The 22,330-nt window shown below is 41.9% G+C and overlaps 2 protein-coding genes across 4 annotated transcripts in view; one reads left to right on the top strand and one right to left on the bottom strand.

Moving 5' to 3' along the window:
• EFL1 (elongation factor like GTPase 1) overlaps positions 1 to 10,764 on the bottom strand; it is a 191,331-nt gene extending 180,567 nt beyond the window's left edge. The window contains exons 1-7 of the mRNA XM_069983709.1: positions 10,670 to 10,764; positions 8,651 to 8,751; positions 7,344 to 7,411; positions 7,172 to 7,256; positions 6,405 to 6,538; positions 1,219 to 1,356; positions 805 to 1,007 (exon numbers count right to left, since the gene is read on the bottom strand). Coding sequence (XP_069839810.1) covers positions 805 to 1,007; positions 1,219 to 1,356; positions 6,405 to 6,538; positions 7,172 to 7,256; positions 7,344 to 7,411; positions 8,651 to 8,741 — 719 coding nt within the window. The 5' untranslated portion in view covers positions 8,742 to 8,751; positions 10,670 to 10,764. The remainder of the gene's footprint in view (positions 1 to 804; positions 1,008 to 1,218; positions 1,357 to 6,404; positions 6,539 to 7,171; positions 7,257 to 7,343; positions 7,412 to 8,650; positions 8,752 to 10,669) is intronic.
• Positions 2,962 to 21,922, top strand: SAXO2 (stabilizer of axonemal microtubules 2). 3 transcript variants are annotated; one of them, XM_069983726.1, is made up of 4 exons: positions 2,962 to 3,106; positions 18,294 to 18,473; positions 19,360 to 19,562; positions 20,841 to 21,922. In XM_069983726.1, exons 2-4 carry the CDS (start codon positions 18,313 to 18,315, stop codon positions 21,830 to 21,832), a joined length of 1,356 nt encoding a protein of 451 aa, XP_069839827.1. In that variant the 5' UTR covers positions 2,962 to 3,106; positions 18,294 to 18,312; the 3' UTR covers positions 21,833 to 21,922. The 3 variants fall into 3 exon arrangements, with proteins under 3 accessions (XP_069839827.1, XP_069839820.1, XP_069839834.1); XM_069983719.1 differs by lacking the exon at positions 2,962 to 3,106 and adding an exon at positions 10,766 to 10,956; XM_069983733.1 differs by lacking the exon at positions 2,962 to 3,106 and adding an exon at positions 15,323 to 15,384.
• The last annotated feature ends 408 nt before the right edge of the window (positions 21,923 to 22,330 follow it).

The raw sequence follows: 22,330 nt of genomic DNA, 5'->3' as shown, positions 1-22,330 counted from the left end.
ACAGTACTTCACTGTGCTAACCCTTCAACTCTCTCAGTAAGCACTGCAGGTATATGTATTAAGTGCAAAACAAGGTTAAATTCATCTAGCTAGCTTAATACACTTGAAAAGAAAATAAAGATACACACATATATGTTAATGGAAGGTAAAAACAGATGCTGTTGTAGGCCATATAGTACAATCCATTTACAGTTTACATTACATAAAAAAATTAAAACAAATTGTGGCTTGCAATGTATAGATTTTTTTTTACGTACACCACATTTTTGTGGTTCTGAAAACTTAATGTATTCTAAAGGATCCAAAATAGCAGTGTGAACCCAGCCTTTCTTACATTTTTCTAGGATAGTACTATTTTGCAGTTAAAATATAATAAAAATCACAGTAATCTGTAACAGTTCAAAATTCCGAATACATAATTTGTAATTTTTTTTTAGATCTACTCACTTGCATTTCCCCTGCAATATATTAAAGAGAGCTACTTAGTGTCCAGTACTTGTGGACTAGACTAGAGATAAAGATTACAGCCCCTGGCTGCAACACCTCTCACCGACTAAAATCACTGCCCTTGATAAAAAGCAGAGTTTATCAGGATAACGCCACATGGGAACTTCATACAGGTAGCAAACCTCTCTCTGTAGGAAAGTTGATATGGTGAGCCCCCTCCCTTAGTCAAACACCTTAGATGCCACGGTCGATATTTAATGTAACATCTAAGGGATGGACATGACAGGACCGATTTTACCTCCGTTTCCTGCAGTACAGGAAAATCACCTATTTTAAAGTTTCTTAAAAGCTACTTACGTAAACCCCCAGCCATCTATGGCACTTGCAAACACCACATTGCACTGATCTGGAGAGAAATACAGATGTGAATCATCAGTCTCATCCAAGCCTGCACTCCAGTCATAGACCTGCTCTCCCTCCATGGTCTCAGATGTAGTGTCCTTCTCAGCTCTTTCTTCAAGAACCTTGGAGGTGAAGAGACTCCCAGTCACAGCGTTAACCTGGAAGATAGTCAAAGAGTAGTGTTGAGTGGAGAGGCCAAAGTGTTCGGGTTCTGCAACATTCTCTGAACCCAAATACTTGGCATTTGTCTCCAGGAGTTGAATGCCGCCCTAGGGCTGCCAAAAAAACATGGACACAGCCTATGGCCATTTGGGCAGGTTGGAAAATGATACACTTCTATTTCACATTAGTGCTGTACATAGTAGTTACCTGTTCCAGTATTTTCTGCAGATGTGCATATGCTTCTTGTGCGGAAATCTTCAACTCCACTATTAATCGGTCAATCTTATTGATTACCAGAACTGGTCGTATGTTCTCCAGCCAGGCCTGTCGTAACACGGCTTGTGTCTGCAGAATGAGGCATCATGAAAAGAAAAATGAAAAAAAAGTAACATAGCAAATGTCCCAGACCTAACTGATGTCACAGATAATTACTCTCCTGTATAGTCAGGGCAAGACATCTTATAGTCCAATACAGGTTTCTCCATAAGGTTTACTTTACTTTTGCCTGCCTTAAGTACCTAGGTATGTCAGCAAATGACCTATGTTTTTGCTGTCAAGCAAACGTTGCCACCTTCCTCCATGCAGCATTCACTTACCCTAAGGTACTCCCATTTTGTTTATCTATTCTCCTTTTTGACCACCAGCACTTCTCCTTCCTCACCTTCCTGTCCTCTCCCCCCAGTTGTTTTTGCTTGGAGTCATGCATACACTGATATTTGGCATTCTTTTGTAAATTACTTCATTGTTCCCGAAAAATAATTATAATGGCTTAGAAATCCACTGACTCCCCAACGCTAACACAGTGGAAGTACAGTAGTAACTAGGAACTAGTAAATTGTTATATCCTGAAATATAAGGTCCTATATCTTAAGAGGAGCTGCCCCTAAAGGCTGTAAAAAATTTGGTTTCAGTGGTTAGCACTGCCGGAGACTGTCCCTACGATTGATATCTGATAATCTCCTTCCTATTTCCTGAGGGGGGAGTTCGGGAGGTGCGGTGAGAGATTATTGTACGAATGTCCACCTCTAGTTACCACTCATCCGGTTGTACAATGAGATGCAGTCCATACATACTACAGCTACAGTATTAATCATCTGTTTTAACTGTATTGCCTGTTCTTGTTGGACCAAACCGATGCTCGCGAGTCGCTGTATTGTTAGCTCCATAGTAGTCTACACTAGCTTATATGTACCTGGTAGTTAGGCTTCTATGCGGCTGCTGTTTGTCTAACCTGCACATCCAGTTTTTTGTTTGTTTTGAAAACAACAAATAAAAGTAACATCGCTTACCAATGATTGACATATTATTTACGGTGTCAAACAAAAATTGCTGCAATTTGCCCACAGCAACCAATCACAGCTCGGGTTTTATATCCCAACAAGCTATGGCAGAATGAAAGGCGAGCGGTGACTGGGTGCTGTGGGCAAATTACATTTTTTTGTTTACACAAATCAATAAATTTTGGGCACATACATATTGTTAGTAAGCCAAAAGGGTGTGTGAAAGCGTGTGTATGATATATATGTACACAAAAATGGGGAGATTTATCAAAGATGGTTTAAAGTGAAATTGGCTAGGTTGCCCTTAGCAACCAATCAGATTCCACCTTAAATTTTCCTACGAGTCTGTAAGTAATGGAAGGTGGAATCTGATTGGTTGCTAGGGGCAACTGAGCCAGTTTCACTTTACATCATGTTTGATAAATCTCCCCCACAGTCTTTACGTCCGTTTACTTTTTTACATTTTGTTATGCTGGGGCCTTGTGTAAGTTTTCCCCATAATGTGAATAAGAAAACAGTACCTTACATACTCTTCCAAATTTATTAAAAATATTAAGAAGATTTGGGAAAAAATTAAATTCCATAAACTCTCCATTGTACTTTTCCTGCCTTTCAGCAATTAGTGTCCCTTCCCATGAAGGCTTTTTGTCCCACACAGGTATTTGTAGCTAGCACTCAAGCCTTTAGTTGTCATGGCTACATTGTTTCCCCTGAATTGTGTTTGTTTAGTCCTTTTGCCCTTCTGTCTGACCACCACCAAGAACACTGTCCTGACCGAGCACTAGAGCTGCAAGTAGCTGCATCTCCAAGCACAGGTATGGCTCCACTCCACTCTGTCTACATGTATTGTTACATTTACCAAATTTGTCATTTTTAGCAATAGAGTGATTTTTTTTTGCAGCCATTTTTTCTCACACTACTATTTTATTGTGCCCACTAGGGTCACATATTCTGTACCTGCTGGGCAAGAATTCTGCTACCACATTTATTATTATCATTTGTAAGAAGACTGTGAAATGTGTCAAACCCAATACTTTGCAATTTTATAGCACCAAAGGTCGTGTGGCTAGATAAAATTGAACAATATCTTGGCACATATCTGACATGAGCCGAATTTAATGAGGAAAATGCACCATAAAGTAAACCCATGCATGAACTTAGACAGCCTGTGCAAAAGAGAAAATTTTTGTAAATGCCCCACAACAGCCCAGATTTACAAAAACTTACACAAACTAACAACTATTTCTCTGCTTAATATGCATCAGAATATTTCGCCAGCTTTTGGCAAATGTTGGGGGGCACAATATTGCACCTTAGGTCACGTCCCCTTTACCTAGGCCATGAAAAAAAAAGCTGCTTTCTTTCAACAACAGCACCACCTCAGGTTGTGTGTGGTATCACAATTCAACTCCATTCACTTCAGAGGGATTGAGCTGCAAAACCACACCCAAACTGAGTAGTGGTGCAGTTTTTGGAAGACAGAGTTCGTGTAAGCCTGGACACCAAATACAGTATATGTCTGTAAATATATATATATATATATATATATATATATATATATCTCTATTATCAGGCCTGCTAAAAACATTGAAGCAAAACAGAATTCTGCTTATGTGGATTCAGTCCAGGGTTGTCAGTTGCACTATTTGTCTACAGTTTTCTGCTAAAGTGTTATTTAAAGAAGCGCTCTGCCTTTTCTTCCTCTCCTATGCAGTACAGCGTTATACTGATTCATGTGGGCTGATGCCTCCCTTAAAGGAGAAGTCCGGCGAAAATTTTTATTAAAGTATTGTATTGCTCCTCAAAAGTTATACAAATCACCGATATACACTTATTACGAGAAATGCTTATAAAGTGTTTTTTTCCCTGCACTTACTACGGCATCAAGGCTTCACTTCCTGGATAAAATGGTGATGTCACTTCCTGGATGAAATGGTGATTTCACAACCCAGACTCCCGGGCTGTGGCTGTTGGAGAGGATGATGGCAGGGGGACCCTGAGGGACACTGAGCATCCCTCTGCCATCATCCTCTCCAGCAGCCACAGCCCGCACAGCTCTGGGAGTCGGGTCGTGACATCACCATGTTATCCAGGAAGTGAAGCCTTGATGCAGTAGTAAGTGCAGGGGAAAAAGCACTTTATAAGCATTTCCTGTAATAAGTGTATATTGGTGATTTGTATAACTTTTGGGGGGCAATACAATACTTTAATAAGAAATTTCACTGGACTTCTCGTTTAAGGTGCGGCATTATTTCCTACTTCACATGTCATTCTGGTTCCCCTAATTACCCCCGTGACCGCACCTCTGACTCTCCACAATCTACAGTTACTTTGGTATAGACTGGAAGTCACTGTCCCCTGTGTCTCCAATGGCATTCAAAGTTGTAAAGAATGAGACGCCCTGAAAAAACCACAACACCTTAATGACAGGCAGAAGGGAAAAAAGCAGACATCTTCTGTGTTCCCCCTTTTTGAGGTGGGAAAATAGTGCTCCTGCCTTAAAACCCTGGGAGAATTAGAACAGTGAATTGTTCTTGGCCATTACCTAATATACACTAAACAACCAGAACATTAAATGGCTTACATGGTAGGAGAGGTCACTATATTATATAGTGATATTAGGGCTGGGCGGTATACCGTCAAAATACCGATACCGTCACTGGCGTCGGTTAACCGACCTCAACTCTGCCAGGACGGTATCTGCGGTATTTCACCCCCCTCACCCGGCGGCCGCATGCTCTGCATCCCTCAGATCTCTCTCCCTGATCCTCCGATTCACCTCCCAATACCAGCCAGGGCACACATATGCAAGGTATGGACGAACCTGCTGCGGGGGGCTGAAGATGAAGAGACTGACAGGCTGCGCACAGGCGTGCTGTGTGCTCAGCGTTGCCGCTGCTGCTGCCGCCGGCGGCTCATTTCTCCTAGCTTCTTTGGAAGCTGCACCGTGTGCCCTGCCCCCCCTCTCCCGTACATGAAGTGGCTGCAGGAGGTCAGCTATAGGTCGGCATATCCTCGCTCCCATGGGCACCGCACTCTCTCCCGCACAGGAATCCTCGGCGCCCGTTATCTTTTGCTGGAAGCAGCCATGTGTGACGCTCTGCCCGGGACACAGATACATGAGCTACATCACTGAGTGACAGGGGCCGAGGATTCCTGTGGGGGGTGCGGAGGGGGGGGGTGAAGAGAGAGAGCGGTGCCCGGGGGAGCACGGAGGTGCCGACCAATACCTGACCCCAACTGTGTGTGTGTGGGGGGGGGGGGATAGGGGGGACAGAACAGCATGTGACAGTGACTGGGGGTAGAGAGATGAATAGATAGGAGGGAGATAGAGAGATAGATAGAGAGATAGACAGGAGATAGATAGAGAGATAGGAGATAGATAGATAGATAGATAGGACTCCTATCTATCTATCTATCTATCTATCTATCTATCTCCTATCTCTCTATCTATCTCCTATCTATCTCTCTCTCTCTCTCTCTCTATCTCCTATCTATCTATCTCCTATCTATCTATCTCCTATCTATCTCCTATCTATCTATCTCCTATCTAGCTATCTATCTCTCTGTCTCCTATCTATCTATCTATCTATCTATCTATCTATCTATCTATCTGTCTGTCTATGCTGTATAGATAGATAGATATGGCTAACAATATAGGCAGCACACTAAACGAACTGTGGGTGCCAGCAGACGAATCCCAGACCTTGGACCAAGTCAGCTTGTAAAAAAATACTCTGCAGCACTCCGATGGTAATACAAACACGAAAATGTGAATTTATTCCATATAACAATGTGCAGCAAACTTCACAAGTAATATATGACGTTTTGGCGTCTCCTATGCCATTTTTAAGTGCCACTTGAAAATGGCGTAGGAGATGCCAAAACATTGTGTATTACTTGTGAAGTTTGCTGCACATTGTTATATGGAATAAATTCACGTTTGTATTACCTTTGGAAAATAGGGTTTTCAAAAGGGGTGTTGCTTTTAAAAGGGGCGTGTCATAATTATCGTTCAATTTATCGTTACCGCGACGACATGTACGATAAACCGCGATATTCATTTAGGCCATTATCGCCCAGCCCTAAGTGATATATTGGATCAGAATTTACCTGAGGACAAACACCTTCTACAGCATCCACCACGATAATCGCACCATCACAGAGACGGACAGCTGTTGAGACTTCGGAGGAGAAATCAACATGCCCCGGAGAATCAATGAGGTTGACCAGATACTCCTCATTCCCTGAAAATATATGATCATTATTAAATATAACTCATTTTGAATGGTAGAAAAACATAAACATACATGACAAAACCAGTGCCATGAAAACATAGACAGTATTTTTGGTCTATAAAATGAACCTGTGGCTGTGCTCTTCACCAGCCTATAACTAATAATCACAAAGGGTCTCAGGACCGAGACCCAATGCAATCTAAAGTTTTGACAATTCTGGATAACATGTCAAAAATTCTACATATGACACTACTGCTTTACATGATTGGCTGCCTCCTAGAAGGAAAGAAACCTAACACACGTGCAGCCTTCTCCCCACAGATGTTGCTGGCTCCTCACTGGGCAGGAAGAGGGTCAGCAGACCACTGGTTTAGGAATAGGGTATGCCTTTATTTAATTTTTTTCCCAGTTGTAAAGAACCCTTTGATAATTCCAATTTGGAGAAACCTGATAAAGTGAACACAGGCGACGAGGATTCTGTGTCATGGGATATCAGAAATCTCTTGTTAGACAATAAAAAGTAATATAGTTACCACCATAGTGCCAGCTTTTATTCCATGAAGCTTTTACACAATAAGAGGAACACAGCAAAAATGACAAGTATCAGTCAGCACAGAGTTCTATGTAAAAGATATAAAGTACCAAAATTGTACTGTAGGGTTATAGCACTGGATTTCATGGTGATTCCTCGTATTTGCTCATCTTCTCGACTATCCATATAACGCAACTGCAACGATATTACAATGTTACAATGGGCAGGGCAAAAAAAGGCAAAAAAAAAAGAATAAAAAAAACTAAAGGGAAAAAACAATACCTTTCCTGCTAATCTATTGGAGATGATCCCATTGCTGGATATGAGACAGTCAGCTAAAGTAGTTTTCCCTATGGAATAAAAATAAAGAGCATATTAATGTATTACTTTTTTAGGTTATTAAAGTAATGTACTTGGACAAAGGATATTGTTTAATCCACCACATTAATAAAGTTATACTTTGTTTAATACAACTTTATAAAAATAAAATGTACCATTCCTGTTTGATATGGTATATTTTTTAGATGATGTCTGGCAAGCAGTAGGAGCTGATATTGGGCTCTCTGCTGCCACTACTGTCCGTGTCTGGAATTGCATTGCCCAGGTACCAGCTCACTCTGCACACACAGCAATAGTGATGTAGACTCTTTTCCCTGTGTATTGCGTGTAACCAGGATATACAACATAGGGGGGAGGCTCTGCGTCACTAGTGCCATGTAACCTACAGCTGAGCAAGCGATGATTACTAGATGCCAAAGCAAACAAAGCTCACTCTGCTGGAAGCCGCAGTGTTCACTTTTTTATTTTAATAAATGTTATATTTAAACATAATTAGCACGGTGGATTAAAAATATTGTTTTCCTCTAGAATCTCCTTTAATGTGGGGACCAATATGAGTGACTGTGAACACTCTGCCATCTCCCCAGGCCATACCATTATTCCTTTAAAATGGAACAGCCATTAAAGGAAAAGTCCGGCAAAAAAATTTATTAATGTAATCTATTGCCCCCAAAAAGTTATATAAATCCCCAATATACACTTATTACGAGAAATGCTTATAAAGTGCTTTTTTCCCTGCACTTACTACTGCATCAAGGCTTCACTTCCTGGATAACATGGTGATATCACGACCCGACTCCCAGAGCTGTGCGGGCTGTGGCTGCTGGAGAGGATAATGGCAGGGGGACACTGAGGGACACAGGGCACTGGAGGGACACTGAGCATCCCTCTGCCATCATCCTCTCCAGCAGCCACAGCCCGCACAGCTCTGGGAGTCGGGTCGTGACGTCATCATTTTATCCAGGAAGTGAAGCCTTGATGCAGTAGTAAGTGCAGGGAAAAAAGCACTTTATAAGCATTTCCAGTAATAAGTGTATATTGGGGATTTTTATAACTTTTGGGGGGGCAATAAAATACTTTAATAAAAAATTTTGCCAGACTTCTCCTTTAAGGGTGACTCATACATCATTGTGATAAGGGAGCCTGGCAGTGTTTGATGCTGCCTGTTTTTTAAGCAGCATGAAAATGGTGACAAGTTCCAGGGGCACCGGTTAAACGTCTGGTATGGAGGAGACATGGAAGTAACTTACCATGATCAACATGAGCCAGTATACAGATATTACGGATATTAGCAGCCTTCTTCTGTAGTGCAATGATCTTCTCCAAGCTCACCAGCCCCATGGCGTCTCACCTGCACACAGAAAGACAACCACAGACAGAAGCACAATGTCAAGTGTCACTTAGCAGATCTACTTCTCACTCCCTGCAGCCTCTCTCATCTCCTCTCTCTGCAGCTTCTCTCCTTCCATCTCCCTGCAGCTCCTCTCCTTCCATCTCCCTGCAGTTTCTCTCCTCACACCTCCCTGCAGCTTCTCTCCTCACATCTCACTGCAGCTCCTCTCCTTCCATCTCCCTACAGTTTCTCTCCTCACACCTCCCTGCAGCTTCTCTCCTCACATCTCTAGCAGCCTCTTTCCTCTCTCACATCTCTAGCAGCCTCTTTCCTCTCTCACATCTCTAGCAGCCTCTTTCCTCTCTCACATCTCCTAGCAGCCTCTTTCCTCTCTCACATCTCTAGCAGCCTCTTTCCTCTCTCACATCTCTAGCAGCCTCTTTCCTCTCTCACATCTCTAGCAGCCTCTTTCCTCTCCTCACATCTCCCTGCAGCCTCTTTCCTCACATCTTCCTGCAGCTTTTCCCTTCACATCTCCCTGCAGCCTCTTTCCTCTCTCACATCTCCCTGCAGCCTCTCTCCTCACATCTCCCTGCAACTTCTCTCCTCACATCCCCCTGCAGCCTCTCTCCTCACACCTCCCTGCAGCTTCTCTCCTCACATCTCTAGCAGCCTCTTTCCTCTCTCACATCTCTAGCAGCCTCTTTCCTCTCTCACATCTCTAGCAGCCTCTTTCCTCTCTCACATCTCTAGCAGCCTCTTTCCTCTCTCACATCTCTAGCAGCCTCTTTCCTCTCTCACATCTCTAGCAGCCTCTTTCCTCTCACATCTCTAGCAGCCTCTTTCCTCTCTCACATCTCTAGCAGCCTCTTTCCTCTCTCACATCTCTAGCAGCCTCTTTCCTCTCCTCACATCTCCCTGCAGCCTCTTTCCTCACATCTTCCTGCAGCTTTTCCCTTCACATCTCCCTGCAGCCTCTTTCCTCTCTCACATCTCCCTGCAGCCTCTCTCCTCACATCTCCCTGCAACTTCTCTCCTCACATCCCCCTGCAGCCTCTCTCCTCACATCTCCCTGCAGCTTCTCTCCTCACATTTCCCTGAAGCTTCTCTCACATCTCCCAGCAGCCTCTTTTCTCTCTCACATCTCCCTACAGCCTCTTTCCTCTCTCACATCTCCCTGTATCTTCTCCCCTCACATCTCCCTGCAGCTTCTCTCCTCACATCTCCCCCCACATCTCCCTAAAGCTTCTCCCCCCTCACATCTCCCTGTATCTTCTCCCCTCACATCTCCCTGCAGCTTCTCTCCTCACATCTCCCTGCAGCTTCTCTCCTCACATTTCCCTGCAGCTTCTCCCCTCACATCTCCCTGTATCTTCTCTCCTCACATCTCCCTGTATCTTCTCTCCTCACATCTCCCTGTATCTTCTCTCCTCACATCTCCCTGCAGCTTCTCCCCTCACATCTCCCTGTGTCTTCTCCCCTCACATCTCCCTGTGTCTTCTCCCCCCCTCACATCTCCCTGTATCTTCTCTCCTCACATCTCCCTGTATCTTCTCTCCTCACATCTCCCTGTATCTTCTCTCCTCACATCTCCCTGCAGCTTCTCTCCTCACATCTCCCCACAGCCTCTTTCCTCTCGGGCACTAGTCCCTTTCCTGGGGATCTCCAGGTGTGACTACAATCTGCAGGTGTGCCCTGCCATGGCATGCTGGGACTGGCCTTGGTTGGCGATCCCTGCCTTAGCTGCTATCAGTACTTGGCATACAGGATGTGTTTATGAGCCAGCAGGTTATTACAGCAGCCTCCACTGACTTATTAGAAAGTTTAAAATGTCTGTTAACCCATAGGGTATTCATACTAAGCTGGGGAGAGAACCCGATCTTCCCCAGGATGAGCCCCCACAGCACAGACAATACAGACAGTAGTTACCGCTCACCCGTCACACACTGACAGCACCAGCGCTTCAACATGTGCAGCCCATACCCGGAAGTCACTCAGCACAGCGCGTCATCCAGACCGTCTGTGCGCGTGACGTCAGCGCGTAGCTCCAGCGCTGTTGACAGGACGCTCGGCTGTTACTAAGCGACCGTCTGCTTGCCTAGTTACCCAGTTCCCAGAGCGAGTGTCCTGACTGCAGCAGCACTGTGACCCGCTCTGACTGTCTGCACACCTGCAGCCCGGCGACATGACGCGCAAGTGTATCTGCGACATATGTACCTGCGGGTAGGAACTGAGCACACCACTGGGGGAGGGGTGGCCGGGGGGCTGTGCTGCCCACCCAGGTGTATACAAGAAGTCTGCTCTCTGTTATCTATGTATATCTGTCATCTATCCATTATCTCATCTATCTCATGTCTATCTGTACCTCTGCCGGTATATCTATTATCTCTTCTATCTCATCTATCTATCTATCTATCTATCTATCTATCTATCTATCTATCTATCCATCTCCTATCTATCTATCTATCTATCTCCTATCTATCTATCTATCTATCTATCTATCTATCTATCTATCTCCTATCTATCTATCTATCTATCTATCTATCTATCTCCTATCTATCTATCTATCTATCTATCTATCTGTCTCCTATCTATCTATCTATCTATCTATCTCCTATCTATCTACTGTATCTATCTATCTATCTATCTATCTATCTATCTATCTATCTATCTATCTATCTCCTATCTATCTATCTACCTATCTATCTATCTATCTATCTATCTATCTGTCTCCTATCTATCTATCTATCTATCTATCTATCTCCTATCTATCCTATCTATCTATCTATCTATCTATCTATCTATCTATCTATCTATCTATCTATCTATCTGTCTCCTATCTATCTATCTGTCTCCTATCTATCTATCTATCTATCTGTCTCCTATCTATCTATCTATCTATCTATCTATCTATCTCCTATCTATCCTATCTATCTATCTATCTATCTATCTATCTATCTATCTATCTATCTATCTGTCTCCTATCTATCTATCTGTCTCCTATCTATCTATCTCCTATCTATCTATCCATCTATCTCCTGTCTATCTATCTCCTATCTATCTATCTATCTATCTCCTATCTATCTATCTATCTATCTATCTCCTATCTATCTATCTATCTATCTATCTATCTATCTATCTATCATCTATCTATCTCCTATCTATCTATCCATCTATCTCCTATCTATCTATCTATCTATCTCCTATCTATCTATCTATCTATCTATCTCCTATCTATCTATCTCCTATCTATCTCCTATCTATCTATCTCCTATCTATCTATCTATCTATCTATCTATCTATCTATCTATCTATCTATCTATCTCCTATCTATCTATCTATCTCCTATCTATCTATCTATCTATCTATCTATCTATCTATCTATCTCCTATCTATCTATCTCCTATCTATCTCCTATCTATCTATCTCCTATCTATCTATCTATCTATCTATCTATCTATCTATCTCCTATCTATCTATCTATCTATCTCCTATCTATCTATCTATCTATCTATCTATCTATCTATCTATCTATCTATCTATCATCTATCTATCTCCTATCTATCTATCTATCTATCTATCTCCTATCTATCTATCTATCTATCTCCTATCTATCTATCTATCTATCTATCTATCTATCTATCTATCATCTATCTATCTCCTATCTATCTATCTATCTATCTATCTATCTATCTATCTATCCATCTATCTCCTATCTATCTATCTATCTATCTATCTATCTATCTATCTACCTATCTTTCATCTATCTGTCTATCTATTTCTTATCTATTTATTTATTGATTGATTTATTAATTATTATTATTAGTATTATTATCTCATTTACAATTGTTCCTGAAGCTCACGGGAGGCGCATCGCACAGAGCCTGTCCGTGTGAAAATTTTGAAACCTACGCCAGCTCTGAGCTGGCGTAGGTTTATGTATAATTTTTCCGCCTGAAAAATTATAAATGCGCCGCATGCGGAGGCCGCGCCCCCTCTTCATGCAGCCGCCCCCCCCGTAACGCCCCCTTTCCACCCCACTGGCGAAGGTGGTGCAGATGGGACTGATGCAAAAGAAATATTCGCAAAAATACCCGATCAGCCACATCTGCGCCTAAAAAAGGCATTTTCACATTTTCATAAATGTCCCCCAAAGAATACACTCTGGCCGGAATTGCTGGCGGCCCCACATAAAAATGACATGTCAGTTTTCTGCGGCCGCTATTAATTGAATAGCGGCCGCAGTGAACCTGTCAGTTCGCCCAATGGAGTTTGCGGCTCTGGCCGCACGCTCCATTGTGTGCAGCGGTGAATTTGGATGCGGGCGCACACTGATGCGCCTGCATCCAAATTCAGCAGCAGTGAAGATCATCCGGTCGGTACTGCTGTACCTTTCTGTGTTATACGTTGTGTGAACATGGCCGTAAAGTGTATAGATCTTCCGACAGACCTGAGTTTCCTGAGGTGTTTCAGAAGCTTGGACAGCAGCATGGTGCGTTTGATCAGCTTGCTGCCTGGCTTTTTTTGAGGTGTTTCAGCAGCATGCTGTATTTTATTAATTTTCCGACAGGCCTGAGTTTCCTGAGGCGTTTCATCAGCCCTAGCAGCAGCATGATGCATCTGACCAGCCTGCTGCCTAACCTGTGTTTCCTAAGGCATTTCAGTAGCCCTAGCAGCAGCAGCAACATGCATCTGACCAGCCTGCTGCCTGGCCTGAGTTTCCTGAGGTGTTTCAGAAGCTCCAGCAGCTCCAGTCATGCCTGAGTTTGATCAGGAGTCTCTGCAGCCTGTGATTCAGTTTTCCTCATGGCCATGCAAGATTTCCTGCCAAATAAGCCAGTTTGCTTTTGAGACATTTTGCTAAATTGAAGTTAATATTAGACCCTAAATGCTTATTTGGAAATAAACCGTTAATGGGGTGATCGCCACCACTTAGTGCACAGGGGGTAGAGTACTGAGGTTCACCTCTGTTGACTACTAAGCAGTGAAGACCCCCTCCTTGACTGCCAATGGGCTTATTGAATAAACTGTCAGCAGGCAGGCCTGCACCCAGTGCTCCATCAGGTGGACCCATGCTCAGGAATAGACGGCCCCCTGTGCATGGGAACTAGGTGGTTCAAAAAAGGACCACCAAAGTGATATCCCTGATGGTACATTCGCTTTAAGACTAGGACTACACCCAGACATACTGTGGTTAGATTTATGAAGAGAATAGACTAAACCATTTATAGAGAGAATAGAATAAACCATAACCAATAAGTTAATGAAGGAATAAAGGAGCTGCTACTTGCTCAGTGTGTGATTCCTAAGTGTGTGATTTCATACTTCTGAATGCTTTCCTATGGACAGTGACGTCTAGTGTGTTTTTGTAGTCCGCTCTAAAACAACGCTTTTGTTTCCTGTAAACAAAAAGGGATACGCTTGTGAAACAAACCAAATGTGGTCACTGGTAGACTGGTCTATTAAAGTCTAGGTCTGCTCCTTGGGTACACTCTCTGATGTATCCTGGTTAATGCCAGCGACAGATCCTTGAAATGTGATCTAGAGGGGTCACATCTACTGCACACTGTCACTGTATAAAGACTGGAGCGTCTTTTTGTATAGAGTTACGCTGGGATCATTGACGTTTTTCTCTGCTTTTTCCCCATACGTAAGGAGTAACAAAGCAAAAGTTTTCTGTAAAGCTTCACTGCACTTGATGCTAGATCTGAACTAACTAGGACCCTAATGTACAGGACTGGCATCACAACCAGATATTAGATTTCTATACACAAAGTCCTGAGCCGCCAGACCTTGGTGCACTTACTGGCTGTAGAGACTAGAGAGTATTTACATAGTGCATAGTGGTGTATGTTGTTTCTTTGCTATGACTTGCGTGTGTGCCTGTTGATGCTCCTGTAGATATATAGAGGATATTATATATGTGCTGCCGTACACCAGTTACTGAACATCTACGTTCTAGTTACAGTATAGGCTCGTTCCTTATAAGATAATCCTGGGGTTCCCCAGCTGGGATATTGCACATATATATGATCTACAGTATGTATATAATGTTAGCAGCAGATTTTTCTATCTTGTACGTATGTCTAGCGGTTGGCAGATAATGGAGTGGAGTGACGGGAGGGATTAGTATCCTAGCACATAACATCGGTAGTTGTGGAATGGTCCATGTATGTTAGTAGTTGCCTAGGAGTGTAACCTGGGTGTGTCTGTGATGTGCAGTACACATAGCAGCAGAACCTGGGTTGTATTGGCATCCAATGACACTTGTTCTCATCACTTCTTTAGTAATACTAGCACTTCACTTATTGAAAGACACAGGAACTTTTATTGCTCAAAGAAAGAGTCATAGATGGCTTAATATACAGTATATACCGTTCACATAAGCTTATATACCTTAGGTAGGATTAGCACAAGGTGTAACACATGAGGGATCAGACAATGCCTGCTAGTGGGTCACTACTATGACATGGCACTACTTTATGAATACTGCTCAGCTATTGGCAGTTTTTTGTCATTTGGCCTCATACTATTGTATAATGTTTCTTGCCTTGAGCCAGTTATGTCCGTTTCATGGCTCACTATAAATACAGATGAAATTGACCCCAAGAAAATCCTGCTCCTTCCTCCATGACTGAGGGGGGTGCCTGGGTGTGTAACCGAGCAGCTACGAGGATGGGTGCCCTGGGTGCTGGGTGCTGTTGACTACGGGATGCAGTATTTAGATGCAGGGATTATTTAGATGCAGAGTTAGGGCAATGAATCCAGCCTTTTCCTAGGTGAAGGGATGGTTTTGCTACCAACATACTACTGCAATACTATGTGCTTGTTCTAGCTAGCTAATGGGTATTTTTGATCACACTTCTGTTCTCAACATGGCCAAGTCCTAGGTCTTCCGTCCCATATTTTGCGACAAAATGTTGCAGTTTTGGGCATAGACCAAACAGACTGGCTCTTGGTGGGTGGGCTAAAATGTACAGAGAAACCTTGGATTACAAGTAACTCGGTTTGAGATGTATTTTTAAGACAAGCTCCAGTTTTGAAGAATTGTAACTCTGTAAACAAAAAAGATTTCCTAATACAAGCCGCCCCCTCCTGTGTCCCAATCCTGATACTGTACTGGGTAGAAAGCCCTCTCATTTTAACCCACTGCTACCTGAACAACTCTGTTGATCCAACGTCTTCCAGCTCTCCTCTGGTACCCGTTTGTGTCACTGGTGCTTCCCTCTGACCCTTGAATTAACCCCTTCATGGGTAGCTGCTCAAGGCAGCCGGCACCAGTAGCAGCAGGAACCAGCACCTGAAGTTTAGCAGCCAACTGGGGAGATGTGTGGAGGGAGAGTTAACTGATTAACCCCTTCTTTACTGATAGTGTTCTTATTGATACAGAACACCTTTCTTACCTTATTTTGGGTTGTGCAATGAATCGTCTTCATTTCAGTTATTTCTTATGGAGAAATGTGCATTGATATACCAGTGATTTGGATTACAAGCATGTTCCTGTAACAAATTATGCTCGTCATTCAAGGTTTCACTGTAGTATGTATTTCTGTACAGCGTTGTAATATGTGTAGCTGTCAAGCCAACACTGTCCAGTAGAGGTCACCATAAGCTCTGTGTACAACATATTGTGCTTGTGATCTAATAAAGTCGTGTTTTTCATCTTTTGTTAGCCCAAAGAAATATTAGCTAAGTGTCCCCAAAACTTTGTTCCATCACAGGAGTGTTCCTATTATTACCAGTTCATGAATTAATCTATAACAAATAAACCACTATAACATATGAGAAAGCTGATGTCACGCCTCACAAATTGCCATAAAGAAAAAGCATCAGGGCTTATTCACATGCAGCAGTGTTGCAAAAAAATCATGCCACAAAAACAGACAAAACTGCAGTGTGTGAATAAGAACTTTTATAAGGCCTAATACTGGGTTTTCTATCTTTATGTCAAGACTTGAACACATCAAAATACATATGTGTTCACTCTAAGGCTATGTTCAAACATAGTATTTCTATAAGAATTTTGCTCAGTCTTTTTGTTAACCAAAACCAGGAGTGGGTTGAAGACCTAGAAACTGTGCAGATCTTTCTATTATAATTTTGCCCTATCAGTACATATACAAGTACACACACCTAGGGACACATGTAAGACACACATACACTTACACAACCCTAGATACATATGCATACACATCATTACAAATACATACACCTAGGTACACAATTATACATACACATGCCTAAATACCTATGTGAACACAACCATACAAACACGCAGATACCTACACCTGAGTACACATGTATACACACACCTACACAAACACATACATGCACACACCAAAGTTTTCACACCCATACAGGCATACTTTACATATATACACCCATACATACAGACATACTGTACATATATACACCCATACATACAGACATACTGTACATATATACACCCATGCAAACAGACATATATACAAATCTATACAGACACAGCAGTATTTATAACCAGGGGCAATGCTAGTGCAAGGCAATATTTGGATGAGTGTTTCAAATCCTTGGGTGAGCTCCACTTCTAACTCTACCAGCATCCTCTGGATATAGTTGTAATCTATGGCAGAGCAGACAGACATACCTACTATGTGGTACACCAATGAAGGTATTATTATTTTTGGGGCACTACTAGAGTTTGGGGAACACTATACGCTATTCAAACTACATAAGAGGCTGGAACGGCCGGTCTCAGAAAAGATCATCCTGGCTGGTACTGCAGTACCGGCCAGATGATCTTTAGCACCGCTTAGTTCTGATGCGGGTGCATGCGTGCGTGCCCGCATCAGAACTCCCCACTGCACACTATGGAGCGTGCGGCCGGAGTCGCTCGCTCCATAGTGTGCACTGACATGGTTTTCTGTGGCCGCTATCCAGTGACTTGTCAGTTTTCTACGGAGCCGCTAGGGATCCTGGCCAGAGTTTATACTATGTGTATACACTCCGGCTGTGATTTCCTTGGAACTTACGTAGTGTGACTTGTGTGGGACTTGTGAGATGGGTGGAGCACTATGAGGAGCAGTATTACACCTGGTGTACTGTGGTTGGAGAGATTATGCTGAAAAAGTAAGGTGCTTAGAAGAGGTCTGTATTAAGTGTGGAGCTTCTGTGTAGAAATAGTCACTATGGGGGAGATTTATCAAACTGGTGTAAAGTAGAATTGTAGGATCAGATTCCACTTTTCTTTCCTCACAGGCTCTTTGGAAAATGAAAGGTGGAATCTGATTGGTTGCTATGGGCAACTAGGCCAGTCTCACTTTATACCAGTTTGCTCTTCCAATATGTTGCAGTATTATGTTCACACTAGCCTTTTTCTGGCCAACTTGCGGATATTTTTTGCAGAAAACAGCCACATGTCAGCACCAAAATGGCAGCTGTTCAAAAGAATGGATGTGAAACAGCCAAGAAAAGATGTTGTGTGAACATAGCCTGTCTTTGCGCAAACAATTACCCTATTCGTTACTAATTTACCATATTTTAAATCAATTTGTAAATCTATTTTTTTTTTATTTTGCCAGGCGTCACCGTTGCCCCCACATGCCGACTAAAATTTTTGATAACTCTGGGCAGCCCTGCCGCTTGACTGAGTATGTGGAAAAATACCCTCAGTATGATAACATCCAACCACCACAAAGCATGAAACCAAAGCAAGAATCGCAGGGGAACCGCGGAAAGATGGAAGGAGTAACAACCTTTAAGTAAATGTGTTTATTTACATATTAATGTGATATATGATGTACAATTGTTACTTATTTAACAACATATTCTGGATGGTTTTAGGCACGCACTATGCACTGCTCCTAAATGAGTAGTGTCTAATGTGTAATGTGGTTTTTGGTTGTGTGGTTTGTACGCCATGTATTGAATGAAGTGGAATTGAGCAAACATTTTGCATATACCAATTGCGTCTAAAAAACCACAACGCTTACACCACACCCCATATTAGCCTGAAACCTTAGAATGATGAGCATGAGGAAAAGTTGCTAAATGTTTCAGAAAGGTAAGTTGCATTTGCAGTAGTAAATCTTCCCCATTCATTTGCTGTGAAACTGTATTGTATTGGACCAGGATACGACACAGAAAAATACTGGTAGCCAGGTGAAAACCATCAGCAAAGACAGTAGCTAGCTGTCAGTGTAAGCCCACATGTACATTATTGGCCTAATCTTGAAGTACAGCATTGGTAATATGGATTCAGGCATGAAGAGATGAGTTCTTGTAGATGGCCAGATGTGTAGAGCCCCTCCAGTGGTGGTGACAGCTACGTCTCTCACGATGGCAGGAGTGCAGATGGTCTAGTTGCCTTGGCAGTCACACAATACCAGAAGTCTTTCATGGAAAGCCCCTTTGCAGAAGTGCCTTCCAGGGTCATGCAGTTGGCTAGCAAACTAGACCACTTGCTCTCACACCCCATGCTGTCAGCATCTTTGGAGGGTACTTCGGCTAGATTATATACAATTCTATACGTTACTATTATATATATTATATTATATATAATATTATATACTGGAATACTTATTATTTACAATAATGAAGTGTTATCTTCATCTGTATGCTGTCACCTGTCTGTGTTTAAACATTTAGGTCAGATTATATTCCATACGAAGTAACTAATCGTCCAATTCGTCCTCACCAAGAGTATCAACCAAAGCCTGGTCACATTGACCTTGGGACAACCTATAAACAAGATTTTAATCCCTATAAGATAGAACCAATGATGCCAGCACGACCAGTGGAAAAAAGGCAAGGAAACTTGGGAACATTTGACACAAATCCAACATATAAAGGTAAACCTACAATCTATTGGAGCAGAACTAACTTTGAGTCACTTCAGAGATTTTAGTATTTGTAGTTATGAAATGAGGAAACTTCAAATACATTCACATTTGTCCAAACCTGAACTCTCAGCATTTGATTACCTGTGGCTGAAGAAGTTAGATGCAGCCCTAGGGAGTCCTAAAAACATGAAGACAGCCTATGACCTATAGCTGTATCCATGTTTTCCAGGCAGCCTTAGGGCTGCATCCAACTTCTGCAGCCACAGGTAATCAAATGAGTTCAGGTTTGAAAGGATCCGAACGTACTGGAAGTTCACTCATCTCTAGTTACTTCTATTCTGAGAACATTTTCTACTATCCGCACCATCATGTATTCCTAACACTTTCCTAACAATGGCATACCATACTATTATTTGTAGTATTAGCCTGTATACTTTGTGTGGAAATCAAAGCACAGCAGAGCATGCACATGTCAGGTATATGATCAGGAAATGGATTAAATTTAGTCACTGCTCATACTACGTTATTGCAGTCTGTTTTTTGCAAAAAACAAAAGGTAAAATGGATGCAATTGTGTTCTACCCGTTTTGATCCGTATTTCCATTGACTTCCATTAAAAAACGGGGGAAAAAATGGATGAGAACAAATACATACATATACAAATATGAGTTTTTAATGCACTCCGGGTTTTGGTTGAAAAATAGGTACCAAAAATACTGTGTGTAAACATAGCCTTAGGCCACAATCACACAATGTCCTATCTGGCAGTTAGATGGCTGTTTTTATTGGAAAGCCGTACCCAAATAACAGGCATTATTTCAAAACAATAACCGTTATTTGGGCACAAAATGACGGCCATCCAAAAAGAATGCTGTCAAACGGACATTGTCTAGTCATGGCATTAGGGTGCCTTTACAAAGAGAGATTTATCTGACAGATTTTTGAAGCCAAAGGCAGGAATGGATTAGAAAAGAAGGGGAATCTCAGTCTTTCCATTATGACCTATTCTCTGTTTATAGTGTGTTCCTGGCTTTGACTTCAAAAATCTGTCAAAAATCTGTCAGATAAATCTGTGTAAAGGCACCCTTAGACTATGTTTGGTTTATTTTAGTCAATAGGCTTGCTAGGAAAAGTTTGCATTATGCATTGGCAAATCTTTTTGACAGGTTGCTAACGTATAACTGCAACATGTGCACAAAACAGGGTGTTGATGGCCTCTTAGGTGTTTGCATTCAGTATAAGATATTGGAATACAGAAAGTTTAACACTTGTTGTTTTTTTTCAAAGATGACTACAGACCATGGGGCATCCAAAAAAGAGAACTTTATAAGCCAGAACATTTATACCAATCACCTAATGTGAAATTTGGAAATGCAACTACATTTCAGGATGACTTTTTTCCTAAGGAAATAATGCCGAGAGAAAGTTTCAAGCCACCTGGTATGGCAAAACAAAGTGACATACCTTTTGATGGCACTACAAGTCATCGCACTTCATATGTTCCTTATGAGATAGAACCAAGGGTTGCAAGACAAAAGCAAGAGTATAAGCCTAGCAGTCAACCATTTGAAGATCTCACAACCCATCGTCTCAATTTTAAAGGTGCACTTGGTGACATCACAAAAAGCTGTAAACCTGAGCATAATAAAGTTGGTAGCAGCGCCCGGTTTGATGGCAGCACTGAATTTCGTGATAGCTTTCAGCCATGGCAAATGCCACCACACCATGTCCAAAAATCTGTGGAATATAATCCACCTACTACTCACATGGAGGTAGACACTACAGCTCATCTAGCTTATGTACCACACAAGATCAGTTATGTAGCCCCGATTCGACCTGTGTCCCATGGAAGAAGAAGCAATGTTCCATTCCAAGGAAATTCTACCATGAAGGAAGATTTTAGGGCCTGGGAAGCAAGACGTCAGGAAATGATCAAGAGAGACCATCAGATTCCAAAGCCTGATGGAAAATTTGATGGTTTAACTACCTTTAAATCTCACTATGTTCCTTATGAAATCCATCCAACTGAAAGCTTTAAGCCATCCAATACAGCAGTTCGAAACTCGGTCCCATTTGAAAGTGGAACCTTATACCGCTCAGATTTTACCCCCAAGAAGAATGAAATTTGCCCTGCAAATTACCCATTGCCTCCAGGTTATGCCTTTGAGAATGTTGACAGCAGAGGCCACAAAATGTTCAGAAAGATTCTTACCCCAGAAGAAAATACTTTTTCCAGTACAAATGATAAAAACCTCGCAAAAGCAATTGCTGTCATATAATTTAGCTGTGTTCTGAAATCTTTAAGAAAGCCTTGATACTTTGTAATGTACTACTTTAACAGGTTTTAATAAAAAGTATTATTCATATAATCACTTTTAACTCTCACCTACAAAAAATTTATATAAAATCTTATAATAGATGTCGCAAAGACAAAAGATTCTGATTACAGTACTAACCTATTTCAGAGAGTTACTTTACCTATACATTAACAGCAAAATCCAAAAATTCTATTCATTCTGAATGCAGGGCATGACTTTTATATGGCGTTATACAACTGAAATTCATATACTTCTCTTTCCCTTTAAAGGGCATTTCTGTAACTATGCTCCAATTTGTTTATGAAATCTGTAGATTTTTCCTTAATTTTTTAGATTTATGTTACGAATCACAACTTGAATGTTTGATTTGATTAAAGCAAAACTTCATGTATCTGAATTGTATATTTTGACAGAGTGTTGAACAAATAAATCACGACGTCCAACAGTTGTAATTCCATA

This window comes from Dendropsophus ebraccatus, chromosome 1 (assembly GCF_027789765.1).
Source record: "Dendropsophus ebraccatus isolate aDenEbr1 chromosome 1, aDenEbr1.pat, whole genome shotgun sequence".
NCBI lineage: Eukaryota > Metazoa > Chordata > Amphibia > Anura > Hylidae > Dendropsophus > Dendropsophus ebraccatus.
This window is presented reverse-complemented; position numbering and strand designations above follow the sequence as displayed.

What these genes read in the sequence shown, in the direction of transcription:
- SAXO2 (XM_069983719.1), top strand. Translation starts at nt 10,919, where the DNA reads ATGACGCGCAAGTGTATCTGCGACATATGTACCTGCGG. An exon ending in TGCGACATATGTACCTGCGG is followed by an intron (nt 10,957 to 18,293) that starts GTAGGAACTGAG and finishes TTATTTTGCCAG; the next exon opens with GCGTCACCGTTGCCCCCACA. An exon ending in GAAGGAGTAACAACCTTTAA is followed by an intron (nt 18,474 to 19,359) that starts GTAAATGTGTTT and finishes TTAAACATTTAG; the next exon opens with GTCAGATTATATTCCATACG.